The 14649-nt window shown below is 50.6% G+C and overlaps 1 protein-coding gene across 1 annotated transcript; it reads left to right on the top strand.

Annotated features, from left to right (window-relative positions):
• Window positions 1-1479: 1479 nt before the first annotated feature.
• On the top strand, window positions 1480-2764 carry LOC124649747 (probable WRKY transcription factor 50). Its single transcript, XM_047189333.1, has 2 exons — window positions 1480-2042; window positions 2227-2764. Exons 1-2 carry the CDS (start codon window positions 1567-1569, stop codon window positions 2429-2431), a joined length of 681 nt encoding a protein of 226 aa, XP_047045289.1. The 5' UTR covers window positions 1480-1566; the 3' UTR covers window positions 2432-2764.
• Window positions 2765-14649: the final 11885 nt, after the last annotated feature.

Raw genomic sequence — 14649 nt, 5'->3', positions numbered from 1 at the left:
AATGTCACTTTTCTGTGGTGCATGGGTCCCACGCGCTACATAATTCAAATTTTTGTGACGTGCGCCACAAAATTTCAAAATGGTGCGCCACTAAAGAGCTTTTTCCTACTAGTGCGCCCACCACTCAAAAGACACGGAGCACCTTGATGCACACAATAATATGAATCTCAACCAGGACGTAGGGCTTTTTACGGCAACTCCGCGTGTGTTGAGGTTGTTATCATGTCAGATCGCTACCACATGCCCAACCTACATACTCTTACTGCCACATGCCCAACCTTCATATAAATCCTATTGTCGGTGCTTCCCACTGCTTCCAACCTGTAGGTGTTGCTTTTGAAGAATATATCTCGGGGTGATTGTGTTTTTAATGTTGGTTCTTAATGTTTGTGCTTGTTGTTGCTGATGTTGAGGAAAATACATTTACGCACATGGGTGCCAACGCACCCCATGCATGCAAAAAAAAAAGTAAAAAGAGTGAAAAATCCAAATGCATTGTGGATTCAAAGATGATCAAGTATTGTACTTGTATAAAAATATTTTGCGAGGGAATCACTATCACTGTATCCTATGTAAAAAGAAAAAATTAAAACGACCCATGTCCATGTGGTATTCATGCTATATTCGTTGTAATTTTTTTGAAAGTCCATGGGAATCATTTCTTGCCCTAACACTTTTATACGAGTATAATACTTGATCATGTTTGGTTTCCAGTAGGAATCGATTTTTAGCAATATTTGAAATTACTATAAGTTTTGGGGTTTATAGGTGGTTTTGCACCTAGGTTCCAAAAATTCCAGTTCCTGATGTTGGTCGCTACAACATGCCATTTTGGATGTCATAATTTATTTTAGATTCTTTTGAATAATATGGATGTGTGCATTCACGATATATGGCTTCATGCAAAGCTTGAGTCGTGTCGACAAACTTCCCATCTCACATTGTGTGCGCGCCCTTCTAATTTGTGACGCTACTTTTGGATTCCTTGACGCAATATGATAAGAAATGGGAAAAAAAATGCAATATTTTTGTATAGTGGACGGATCTAGAATGTGTTGGCTTTCCACATCAAGTAAAAGCTGGTCCGAAAATTATTTTCAGCAGTACACAAACGAAGAATGCGGCTTGAATCTTGATTGCTTCAATCGGGCGGACCAACAAAAGTATTTTATGCAATATACCAGTGGCCCCACCGGCCGGCGACTGGAGGCCAGGCAGGCACTACGTGGCCAAGACCTTTCAACTGTTTTGTTCCGTAGACAATTCGCCCAAATCGGCACGCGCGCGCGCACGAGCTCTTAAGTGGGCACGAGCTGACGAGCCAGCGGCGGCGGGCGGCAACCGAACTCACCATCGCCGAACCTTCTCTCCCACAGGAAGCTCACCGGGAAGCCGACCGAAATCCGACGAGGAAAATTTACGAGCTCGCAACAAACCAGCACCCTTGTGCCAGTACAAATCCACCAGCCAAATCCCCACTCACCCAGCATCCATGCAGCGGCACCGCACCGGCGATTTGGGGACACTTATAAATACGCAGCGCGCGCGGCGGTCTTGCACCCGGTCATGGCGGCAGTCGGAGCTGCACCACTGCTCTACCAACCGGCGGCGGGCGACGCCTCCTGCTTCTTCTCGTCCCCTTCGATGTCATCCTACTTCTCGCATGGGGGCAGCTCCAGCACGTCCAGCCCTGCGTCAAGCTTCTCCGCCGCGCTCGACACCGCCCCGGTGCAGCCAGCGGCTCCGCTGCTCCAGCCAGCGATCCCGGATGCCGCGCCGCACTTCGACATCTCCGAGTACTTCCTCGACGACGGAGCCTTCGGCGCGCAGCCGCCGGTAGTCGCTGTGCCGGATGGCGGCGCTGCCGGTGCGAGAGCGGCGACGAACACTCAAGCTAGGAGCGCGGCCGAGCCAGCGGCGATGGAGCGCCCGCGGACGGAGCGCATCGCGTTCCGGACGAAGACGGAGGTCGAGATCCTGGACGACGGGTACAAGTGGCGGAAGTACGGCAAGAAGTCCGTCAAGAACAGCCCCAACCCAAGGTAAGCAGAGCTCCCTCCTCAGTACAATCACCGCCGCAAAATTAAGCAAGATTCGACCCAAATTTATGGAAATTCATCACAAAATGTTAATGAAGAATCTCTAGCAATCACACAGACACATTGCGATTGGGCGATCCGACGAGACAGAGGGAGATTCAGAACTGATTTGTGTTCCTCTGTGCAGGAACTACTACAGGTGTTCGACGGAAGGGTGCAACGTCAAGAAGAGGGTGGAGCGGGACAAGGACGACCCGGCGTACGTGGTGACGACATACGAGGGGACGCACACCCACGTCAGCCCCAGCACCGTCTACTACGCCACCCAGGACGCCGCCTCCGGCCGCTTCTTCGTCGCCGGCACGCACCCGCCGCCAGGCTCGCTCGACTAGCCGTCAGCACCGGCGACGGGGCACGCACGTCGAGATCAGCACGGGGCTTCTCGGTAGCGTACGTCCAAGCTTAGCTAGGCAGCCACTTGTTGGTAATGGTACTAGTGTACTAGTGGATGGATCATCAGGTTCGGTTTCTCGAGACGCAAGGGAGTTTTTTGGGATCTTGTTCGATCTTTTATTCTCTCCCCGTCTTGTAGTGATCGATCAAGTGTTGTACTGCAGTGTCGGCTTGATCACGAGGTTTGATTCGGATTATTGAACCTCGAGCTTAATTGGCTGAAAGAGCCCGGCCGGGGGAAGTATAACATACAGATACATCGCTAGTACTACATGACCGTGCAATAAAAATGTACAGAGCACCGCCGTTTCTTCAGTCCGTCCATCCGTCCCAAGGGATCGATCTCTTGAAGGCACCACGATCCTGATTGACAGTCCCTCGAGCGGTCGCATCGCGTGAAAATTTATAGGAGGCGTCCTTTCGCGGAACTTGAACATGGCAGCGTGTAAATGTTTGTCAGAAAGTGTGAGATTATCATCGTCTTGTTTGCTGCTTAACATGAGCAGTCTTAACTTTAGAGCACCTCCGGCCGTCTCTCTGACAAGGCCCGACGAGACCCCCGGTAGCTCCTTTTTTCATCTGAACGGCGGAAAATGGCAAGTCGCGCTCTCGGATCTTCGTTTTCGTCTAGATTTGGACTTTCATCTATCCGGCGAGTCCATGTCGTCTCCGGCCCCTCGGGACGCGCTCGGGAAGTCCGGAGGAAACAAAAGAGCGGGAAACGTCGAGGAAAGTTCCCGCGCGCCAGGTGGCCCCAACTTGTCGGCGAGAAAGACCGATCATCGTCCTTGTCGCATCGCCTTGCGCACGCTGTAAAAGCCTGCCACCGATCAGTCTTCGCCGCGACGCATAGCTTCCCCGCGGCGAGTGCCGTCTCCTCGAATTCACGCGCTGCTTCCCACTATTTATCGCGGAGCTACCGCGTCTGGCCGCATTCACCACCGTCATCCCCCTTCTCCCCACACTTCTCTCCCAGAAAAACTCCTCCAACAATGGCGAACCGCTTCCCAGGCGACGGCGCGGCGAACAACGGCTTCGGCCGGCCGTCTTTGCACCAGTGGGAGGAGAGGTTGCTGCACATGGAGGGCTACCCGCCGCCCGGAGGCTAGCGCCTGAAAGGGGGGGGGGGGCGTCCGATTTCGCCGCCGCCAGTGGGAGGCGATGCCCTCGACGCCGAGATCGACACGGTGATCGCCACTCTCAGCGAATAGCAGCGCGCCGAGCCGCGCTTCTTCCCCGACAACTACGTTGTGTGGAACGATTTCTTCCGGCGAAGGTGCTAGCGTGAACTCGTCGCCTACGATGGCCCTCCCTTCCTCCCGCGCGCAACAATGCCACCAGTCGCCACCGCTGGTGGAGCGCGCCGGGCCACACCCTCAAGAACGTGCTCGCGCACATCGAGGGCGGCAACTACCCCGTACTGGGGATGCCGCCGTCGGCGGGCGGTGCCTTCCGTGTCCCACCGATACGGAAACTTGTGGATGCCACGGCGGATGGCATCGTCGTCGTCGTCTGGGTCGGCGTCGAGGTAGGCATCCCGCTCCTGCGGGTCGGCTCCTCCACCAGCGACGCCGAGGACGGTGAAGAAGGAGCCAGCGTCGCCATCGTCGACCAGAGGGCGCAGCAGCGGCGCCCTAGTCATCTGCGAGGGGGCGCACGCCTCATCATCTTCGTCGCATGGCCGCAAGAGGAAGCCAAGAAGGAGGACGTAGCGGCCGCAGCTGCGTCCGATCTCGGTCCGCGAGGCCATCGCGAGGTTGCTCGACAACCTCGTCCCCGCCGAGAACGCCCTGCCGATGGACGCGATGCTCGCCTGGTCTAGGCAGGACTGGGAGAGGGAGGAGGCGGAGCAGCAGCGGCGGCTCCTGGAACTAGCGGCCACGTGGCGTCACCCGCGCCGCACCCGCCAGCGGCGCGAGCTGGGGGACTCCAGCGAGCATGAGTGGTACCGGCCGACGCCGTCGCCGCCACGCCTCGGCGACCCTGGGCAAGGCAGCAGCCAGTAGGCGCCGCCACCCCAGGACGGCGGTTACTCCAGCGACGACGATGACGGCGGCGACTATACGGCGTTCTACCGCCATTTCGGCATTTAGAACGTCGTGTTTAGTTTAGTTTATATTTCTCTCTGGCCGAATTTAAATATATTACAAATTTGACCTATATATGTACGAACTCGCATATATATATTAAATATCTCTAAATTTTGTCTATACAACGGTAAATAACGCCGAATTTCGGTCTTGGGAGCCCAACGACTGGAGATGCTCTTAGAAGGTGACTATAATACTCCCTTACCTACCTCCATACCACTTCTAGGAAGTGATTAAGGCCGAGCTTCTAGAGTTGTTTGGTCATATGCACCTCTGCACACCGGACACTTGCAGTTGTTTAAATTAAAATTTTGCATAGACTATATTATTTCTTTTGCGGGAAATGGACGGATGGGAGTGGTGTTTTGGAACGTGGGTGCATATGCTCCCTATATTTTGAAATGCATGTTATGTACATTTTAAATTTTAAAAAAATTGAAACAAAAAATTTGTGCGTACATCTTCACGTGCTACGCGCTCACAAAGTCGTTTCATAAAAAATCGACTTATCATGTGACGTGTGTAAAAAAGACAAAATTCAGTGCTAAAAATAATGCTTTTCACAAGATAAAGTTTCTCCTTTTTATATAGACCACAAAAAATATTGATTTTTCGTGAAACTTAGCGAATGCACATACATTATGGAGATGTACATGTAGAATTTTTTATCCAAATTTTTTGACATTTCGAAATATGTTTTTTTGGTAGAAGGAGCATACGCACCCGGGAGCCTAATTGAATTTTCGGAAATGAACTATATTGTTGTTACCTAAGGGCATCTGCAGCGGCCCGCCGGACAGAAACAGACCAAAAGTACTTGTTTTGGTCAGGCGTATACAACTAGGGAAAATCCAGTCCAGAGGGCCAACGCAAAATGACCACTATGTCCACGCCAGTACATTCACGGCCCAAATTTTGGAAGAAAATGCGTCGACACGAACATCAAATGGGAGTTGCTTTCTGCCGACCTGGTCGGCGGAAACAAGCCACCGCACCCCCCACGGGTAGGCAGCAGTTTCATGGGCCGCGGCCCATCAGGTACACTTTTTCTTTTCTTTGTTTTGTTTCTACATTTTTAAATCTTCACGTTTTTTTTCGAAAACCAAAATAATTTTTGAGGTTTTTTAAAAAATATTTAAACGTTTTTCAAATCTGAACAAATTCAAAATTTAAACATTTTTTTAAATATAGATATTTTTAAATCCTGAATATTTTAAAATTTTGGACAAATTTGAAAAGTGAACAAATTTCAGATTTTGAACAGATTTCGAAATTTAAACGAATTTCTAAATTTGAACGAATATCTTTTTTCCCAAAATTTGAACATTTTTTGAAAATGAACACATTTTAAATTTGAACATTTTTCGATTATGAACATTTTTCGGATACGAACAATTTTTTGCTTTGAACATTTTTCGTTTTGAACACTTTTCAAATTTGAACGTTTTCCGAATTTGAACTATTTTCAAATTTAAACTTTTTCGATTTTGAACAAAAAGAAAATAAACAGAAAAGAAAAGGAAACAAAAAAGAAAACAGAAAAAAGAAAAAAGAAAAAAACAGAAACAGAAAACGAAAACGAAAAAAAGAAAAAAGGGAAAATGGGCCAGGCCCAATACCCGACCAGGGTGTGCGGTGCCAGGTAGGCACCGACCTGGTCGGTGTATAGGGTTTCCCACATCAAATGAGTCCGTGCGCGGGCTCCTCTAGTCGATGTTGGGCCCGCCCACCAGGGAAAGCAAACCCATCTCGCCCATTCGCGTCCCTTCGCTCACTCTTGCAACCCTACAGCTAGGCCGTTAGGGCATCTCCAACCGCGCGATCCAAACGGACGCGCTGGACCGTCCGTTTTGGGCCGTTTGGGTGGCCGCGCGGACACGCGGACAGCGCCCCGCGTCCGCGTGTCCGTTTGGGTCGCACGCGGCGCCCAATGCGGCGACCCAAAGAGACGCCACGTGGTTCGTCTTCCTTGCGCGGCGCTGCGCCATGGCAGGCCTCGACGGGACAGCCATGGTGGGCGGTGGAACGCGCGGGAAAGTTCCCGCGCGCGCGAAAACGCCATTGGCGCGCGCGAGCGCCCAAGTTTCCCGCCAGGCCGCCGGCTATAAAAGACGGCGGCGGTCTCACACAGACCGCAACACCATCCTCTCCCCTCCACCTTCTCCGGCGCCATGTCGCGCACCCTGCAGGCCACATGGGCCAAGTTCTCCCTCGCCGCCCGGGCCAGGTTCCCGCGGACGGAGGAGGAGGAGCGCGCGGACTCGCGGTGGGTCGCCGACGACGAGGCGCTCCGCGTCGCTGCCGAGGCGGCGGCAAAGAAGGCCGGTGACGCGGAGATGGTGGTGGCGGCCGCGGAGGGCTGGCACGAGACCGCGGACGGCTGGTACGAGGCCGCGGAGGAGGGGGCGGCCGCCGCGGAGGAGCCCGTCGACGAGGAGGACCTCGCGCTGGTGAACATCAACGCCGCCATCGAGGAGCGTCTCGCCGACCTCACGCGCGTGACGAAGGAGCACGAGGCCACCTGGCGGGCCGGCCACCGCCGCTTAGGCGACCTGCTCGGCCAGAAGAACGAGCTGCTCGCTATGCGAGCAGTCCGTCACCTCATCCAGATGCCGTCGCCCGAGCGGCGTGCCCGGGAGGATGCTGAGTCGGCGGAGCGCGGCCGGCAAGAGCGCATGCGCCGGCGGCAGGAGAACCACGAGGCCCAGGCCCCCGCCCGCGTCCGCCTGGAGCCGCGCACCGCTGTGGAACGCGCCGCCCTGCAGGAGGTGGAGCTATGCGGGAAGCGGATGATTCCGCCGCAGGAGGCGGAGCGCGAGCGCGCCCGAGGTGCGCGGACGGAAAGGAGGAGGATGATGGCCTCCGCCCAAGCCGCTGCTGCCGCCGCCCGCGCCGCCGCCGACACGCCATCCAGCCCGTAAGCTGGAGTGGAATCCTCACGCGTACAGGCCGCCCGCGTCGAGTGAAATCCACGGCCCCGACGGCGAGCCGGCGAGGAGTCGCCGGCGAGGCCGCCGGCCCGTACGTATTTAGGATAGAAGTAGTAGCTAAAAAAATGTAATGAATTCTTTTTAACGAAAAATATTATTTATGCCTATGACACGCGGGCCAGGGGCGGACAAGGGGCGGACGCGAGCGACCAGCCTTTCGCGTCCGCGGCCACGCAAACCCGGCCAAGATTTGAGCCGAGTTTGCGCATCCGGACACCACGGGCATCCGTTTTAGGGATGGGTCCGCGCGCTGGGCCGGGTTTTTGTCCGACTGGACCCATCCAAACGCGCGGGCGCGGGATGGGTCGCCCCGGTTGGAGATGCCCTTACGGGCATTGCCGCTCGCCATTGCACGTACAATTTTTGTTCCGCCCGCACCTTGCAGAAAGAATTTTTGGGGTGGTGGTGTGGAGTGCTGTTGCAGGACTCGTCATAGCCCCGGCCCGTCGCCATCTTGGTCAGAACCGAACGCTAGTCACGGCGTCCATGATCTGTTCAGCCAATTTTCCAGTAAAAATCTTCGACTATTTTTTAGCCGTTTGCTTGAAGATGGCCTGCCACTTACCTCTAATTGTTGCTCTGCACAGGCAGTCGATCAACTTCTTCATCAAGGGCATCCTCGATAGCTCGTCAGAAGAAGAATCAGACGCCTCTTCAGGACTCATGGTTGCTACGGCCGCCCTCATCCACGAGGCCGCCCTCATCCACAAGCACACTAAGACACATGTATTTGAAACGTTGTTCACTGTAATAAATTATACTTAACATTATTGTATTGCAAGACTATTATTATTTAGTACATGTATAAGTAATTTGTGTAACTACATAAATGAAAATGGCATGGGTCGAGCAAAATACGTCGGGTTGCTGGAGCAACCCAACAGAAATGTCTGCCAACCATGACATTTTGGTATCCGCGGCCCAATCCAAACGAACCAAAACGGACGATTTTATGTTCGAAATGTGTCGGACCGCTGGAGATTCCCTAAGACAAAGAAGGCAGAATAGATCCAACAATATCGATCAAACTAACTTCTAAATGCCAGCTACAAAATCGTAATGAAGGCAGGCGATGCAGAAATAATGCTTCACACACGCTCGAGCGGTCACACCCTTGCGTGGCATTTGAACATGTGAGCTTGCAAAACTTCCCAAAATTTAGAGCCCCACGTGTAAAGTTTTGTCAAAACATCGGGAGATTATCATCATTCTTTTGTTTCTTAGCATGAGTAGTCTTATCTTTAAACTGTCAACACGGTGCAAGAGATAAAGTGCATACTTGCACCGAGTGAGCGTCATTCCCCTAGAATTGCAACCAGCTTCGGGTCTAAGAGAATATTCAAAGTACCAAGATCCTTAATAGGAAAAAATGTCAGAGAGAGAGAGAGCACGAGACCCTTAATAGAAGCAGCGAGTAGATCTAACAATCACTATATCATCAACATAGACCAAGATGAAAAAATGGACACCATCATGATTAAAGATGAAAAGTGGCGTATCACCCTTAGAAGGAACAAACCAAGCTGAAGGACGGGTGCACTCAACCGAGCATACCATACTCTAGGGGACTACTTCAGTCTACAACTTGCAAACATGAGACAGAAACCGATCATCTTCAAATCGAAGGGGATGTTGTATATGAACATTCTCATACAAGAAACCATGAAGGAAAGCACTTCTGACATCAACCTACCAAAGTGTCCATCCTCGAGAGATATCAAGAGCAAGGACCACATGAATTGTGCGGGGCTTTACAACCGAGGTGAAGGAGTCACTATAATCAATACCATGTTGCTGGGTAAAGCCGTGGGAGACAAGATGAGCCTTATGATTTTCAATGGAGCCATCATGACGTAGCTAGTTTTGGACACCCATTTGTTGCCAACAATATTAGTGCGAGGCAGTCGAGGAGCAAATGTCCAAGTCTGAGTCTGGGAGAGAGTTGAAAATTCATCAGACATAGCAGCGCACCAGGCGGGTTCCCGAAGGGCATCATGATGAGACACTAGAGCAGCAAATAGAGGGCAACAACGGGGATTGTACCACACTATGCCATCAATGTTTTTTCTTTTGGTGCTGTGTATTTTCATGGAGATGTGTGACCATGCCATGTCCTGGTTCCCCATCTGTGTCGGGCGATGGAGTAGCTAAGGACGTCGTGGCTGGGATGGAGATCCGCTAGCGGGAGGCGACACGAGCTACACGGATGTAGATGGCGAAGACACTGCTGGAGTAGGCAAAGCGTCATGGGCCACATCTGGCTGCGATTCAGCTGGTGGGCCGAAGGGAGACGATGTCCTAGCCGGTTCGAACGAAGACGCGATCGCGAAGAATTCTAGTGCCAGGTGCACAGGGAGTCGTGTCTGGCTCATGCAGCCCATGCACATTGATCACGGGATCGGGAACATGCACGTCGATCACGGAAGGTCCTACACAAAAGGAGCATCACCTGAAGGAGGCAGATTGGTAGACAAGTAAGATAAGTAATATTTGCGCATATGATCACTCGTATTCGGTTCGAGGATGGAAAAGTTATGGTTTGACGAAGAGTGGGGATATCAACCGTGACTCCGGAGCGGAATATGGAAAACAGATTCGTCAAAAGCAATATCTCAAGAGATAAAGATACACCCCATGGATCGATCTAAACACTTGTATCCCTTGTGCATGGGACTATAGCCTAAGAAGACACACAGCTTGGATCAAAACTTGAGCTTGTGTGCATTATACTTACAAAGACTAGCTAGCACGCGCAGCCAAAAATACGCAGAAAATCATAATTCAGTTGAACCTTAAGAAGTCGATGAACATGAGTGTCATGTTGAACGAACGGAGTAGGCATGTCGTGAATGAGGTAACACACAGTCAAGAAAGCTTCATCCTAAAAAAACATAAGGAAAGAGAGGAGTGGGAAATCAAGGCAAGAACTATGTCTACCAAGTGATGTTGCTTGTGTTCAACGACTTTGTTTTGCTGTGAAGTGTGGGACAAGACACTCGGTGTGAGATGCCTGCGCGTTGGAAGTAGCGACGCAGCTTGTGATATTCAACATCCCGGGCTGAACAATCTTGATTTTTTTGTTTAAAATGCGTTCAACATGTGCCTAGAAAGCATAGAAACTTACTAATATTAGACTTGTGTTTAAGAAGATAGATCCAACAAAAAATGTGAGATAGTCATCAATAAAATTGGGTTGGTATTTAAAACCACCAGAACAAGCAACAATGGGACCGTTGCCATCGGAGTGAATTAACTCAAGATGCATAGTGAAAATACGATAAGAAAACTTATATGGCAATCAATGACTTTTAACGTGCTGACACGCATCACAAATCAAAGAGGAAGTATCCTTAGGAGCAGATAAATCACGTTCTTAAGAATGTGTTGCACCACATTATTCGTAGGATGACCATGACGCCGATGCCACTGAGACTACGTAGGCTTGACGCTAGAATATGCATGGCGAGACGATGATGACAATGCTGGACTAAAAAAGGAATGGGGTAGCGTTCGTTGTGACTCCTACCGTGAAGCGGAATTCTCTCGTGGCTTTGTCCTAAACACTGAAAAATTACAGTGAATTTCAACAATCACATCATTATCACAAACAAGACGATAAATTGAAAGGAGATGCTTTCAATATGCGGGAGATGAAGGATATTATGTAAGTTTAGAAATGAACCAGCTAAAACCAAATGATCAATATGCGATATAGACAAACTTGCACCATTGGACACTTGGACTTTCTCCTTCCCACCATAGCGCTCGTGCACATGGAGATGTGCAAAATCACTCGTCACATGACCCGTTGCATTGGTATCCATGTACCAGTGAGGAGTGTCAGTTACAGGTCGTTGAAGCAGATTTGTCGCCAAACATGGCGTGGACGGCCGCCGACTTGTAGGGAGGAAAGCATAAGGCCGAACACCTTATGTCCCTACCAACGTGCGTACTCGGGGTTGGGGACGACCTTGGCAGCATGACATGTCCTTTCAGCGATGGTCTTAGCCGGAGCAGGCACGAAGTTGTTGAGGAAGCCATGCAGATTGACCCTGAAGAAGTTGGGCAGCGTCAACCCGCGCCACAACGTGAAGTTGTTCCGGTTGAGGCGGATGGGGCTAGAGGAAAGCACCACGGTGGCGATGGTGGCCAAAGGCGGGGAGATGATGGCGCTGAGCATGTCTAAAACATGTATCGGAGGAGGACGATATGGTCCTCGATCAGATCTCGGAAGGAGGTGGCACACTATGGAGTTGGCTCTGATACCAAGATAAAAGTGAAGTAGGATTTCGTGGGTCCGATGCCTCCACCTATTCTCTTTATATATACTTAGCAAGTACAAATACATGTGTACATACGGACAGGGTACGATGACCGATCTTAACAGGTTGTTTGTCATGTGCCCTTCTATTTGCGAACCAAAGTTCTTACCTAGTGTTTGTTTAACAAATCCTCCTTTCAATTTTAAGAATATTTAAACCTGGTTCTTTTCAAAATTCAAGATTTCTTTTTGAAACTGATGCAAAAGCTTTGTCTCATCTATTAATTAAGAAGAGGGTCAAGCTCACACAAACATCACACCCACATAGACCACAAAGGGACCCCAACAAACACTCAACACGACACCCCAATGTTGCGCCGAAAAAGACAGGCCACGGCAATGGGATGCACCCATCAACCAACTGTGAATCCAGAGAAGGCTACAGCCAAGGTCGCGAGAAAGTCGTAAACCTCTCTAGCAACGATAGCTTCGTACACCGTTGGCAACAACCCTGACTTAACTGTTGAAATAAATGGGCTAAATCATTTGGCCCATACTAGATTTCAGATTTCTCTATAAATCTCAAAGCCCACATAGTGACAGCTTTGTGAGTTTGAGTCCAAGTTGGTGGCAGCTCACTAGGGAGTGGCAAGAGGTGGGAAGTTTGGTCCCACATGGAAAGTTGGGAGGAAGTTAGACCACCTTATAAGGTGAGTTGTTCCACCACTAGTAAGTGAGTAAGAATAGGAGTGGTACACCGCGCTCCTCCTCCTCCTCCTCGCTCGACTCGACTCGACTTGACTCGTCACAACACGACGCGCGCCGCGCTCGTGGTGAGTGGATTGAGCCTCGAGCCGAGACTTTCCTTTCTCTTTGCAGTTCAGGAAAACGAATAGAGTCCTAGACGGACGCGTCGCAGTTAGTCGGTTCGGTCGCTCCCGGACCGTGGGCTATCGATAACCGACTCGAACATGCACGCGACGTGGGCGTGCCCCACGTTGCCTAGGGTTTCCTGAGCCTATATAATCTCTTGCTCGGCTACCGCAGAAACAAATTTAATACACGAGTTAGAGTTTTGCCACCTCTCTCTGCTTGCGCCGCCAATAGCCTACTCCATCCCACCTGCGGGCGTGCACCGGCGAACGGGAGAGCAGGTCTCCGGAACCGCTCGCCTTTGCGATCCTGTACGGGAGAGGGCGAATTAGGTTTTTGGGAAGCGCTCTGCGCGACTTCTCAAGTTCTTCATCACGGGCCGTCTTCCGTCCAAGTCGGGCGGTGCTGCCTACCGTCATCTTCAACATCGTCTACTTCGACCGGTCATCCCTGTCGTCAACAACGTTGTCACCAACAACATTACTGCTACGATATCATCTGCTACACCTCCACCGCCACCTCTACCAGATCGGTATGTGCGGTGACCCAGCATACCACTGCATGTTGTAGTATACAAGTCGTTGATATGATCTTTGTGAAGTGACTTCTTCACGAATTGCCATATCCCTCAGAGTGGTACAACAGAAACATTGCAGGTCATAACACTCCATATACTATTACACACATTGTCTTAACAAGTTGGTATTCTCACAGGTCCAATGAGAACACCCTAAGATACTACTTAAGTACAATTACAACTTATAACAACTATAAAGAGAGCTCAACAACTTATTTAAGTAAGTTCTACGTTGCTCGGCTCTATGATGCTAGGGTATGTCACTACTCCTCCACCTCCGTGTCATCAGATCCGTAGACTATCCCATAGTCTACTCCTTTCACTCCGCCGGTAAGATCAGGTTCCTCGTAAACCAGCTCGTAACTTCCTTCTGGTACTCCATCGTTGACGGCCTCCACCTCCGGATCACAGTCTAGCAAGGGTGTCGAAAGAAAGTGAGTACAGGGGTACTCAGCAAGTTCTAAAAGAGTAAAAAGGTGTTTTATGCACTAGCTACGACCATTGATCAGGAAATCGCAGGTCCATGCATGTTTTGAAATCATTTCTTCAAAAGGTTGCTTTTATTATGAAAACTATGCCCGTCAGTCTTCACGGAGTTGACCAGAACTTCGTGGAGTTCCTTTCCTGCCGCGTTCGCAGTTCCCTTCCCGGAACAGGGAGTGACAGCCACAATTTGATACACTCTGCGAGAGGTGCGTTACTTTTCCCATAAGAGATTCCACCCCTTTTGCCATCCGCGAGGACTTGCCCCCGTTCACACTTCCTTTGGTGTGAGGCCAGGTATGAAAATCCAAGCCCACACCGCCTTCTCCGCGACCGCAAACCCACCCTTTTGTCCAACCGTACACCCCCGAGTAGACTTCTCCCGATAATACGGCTTTACTCACGGTGTACTCCGGACAATCCTTCATAGATCGTAGAGCTTATCATCACTAATGGATGGGGATTTAAAAGGATATCCCAACCTATTGCGGCAGTGCCTCCAACACCCCACCGGCTCTACAGATCCGTTGGCGTGCAGAAGGGAAAAGATACGGCTGGCTTCCCCATAGCCATTATAGATCTCATGGTCAACGCGGTTTGTACGGCGCTAGAATCACTGGACGGCATTGGTAATTAATCCTAGGGTGATATAACCCATGCAATGGAACCTCCACCATAACAACACATACCATGGTTCCATTGCCGACCACATAGTCATATTCATAGTTGGAAAGTAACATTTCATTTGCGATGCGGGAATGATAAGTATATAGCTTTGTATTAAAGTAGTAGAAAATAATCAAGTTGACATGAGCAAGGGTGAACTTGCACGTGGACTGCGAGATAGTGCGGTTCAATGCAGTTGATGGAACCTGGACCTCGG

Source organism: Lolium rigidum, chromosome 4, assembly GCF_022539505.1.
Source record: "Lolium rigidum isolate FL_2022 chromosome 4, APGP_CSIRO_Lrig_0.1, whole genome shotgun sequence".
NCBI lineage: Eukaryota > Viridiplantae > Streptophyta > Magnoliopsida > Poales > Poaceae > Lolium > Lolium rigidum.
Note: the sequence above shows the minus strand (reverse complement) of the source record. Positions and strands in the feature narration are given on the sequence as shown.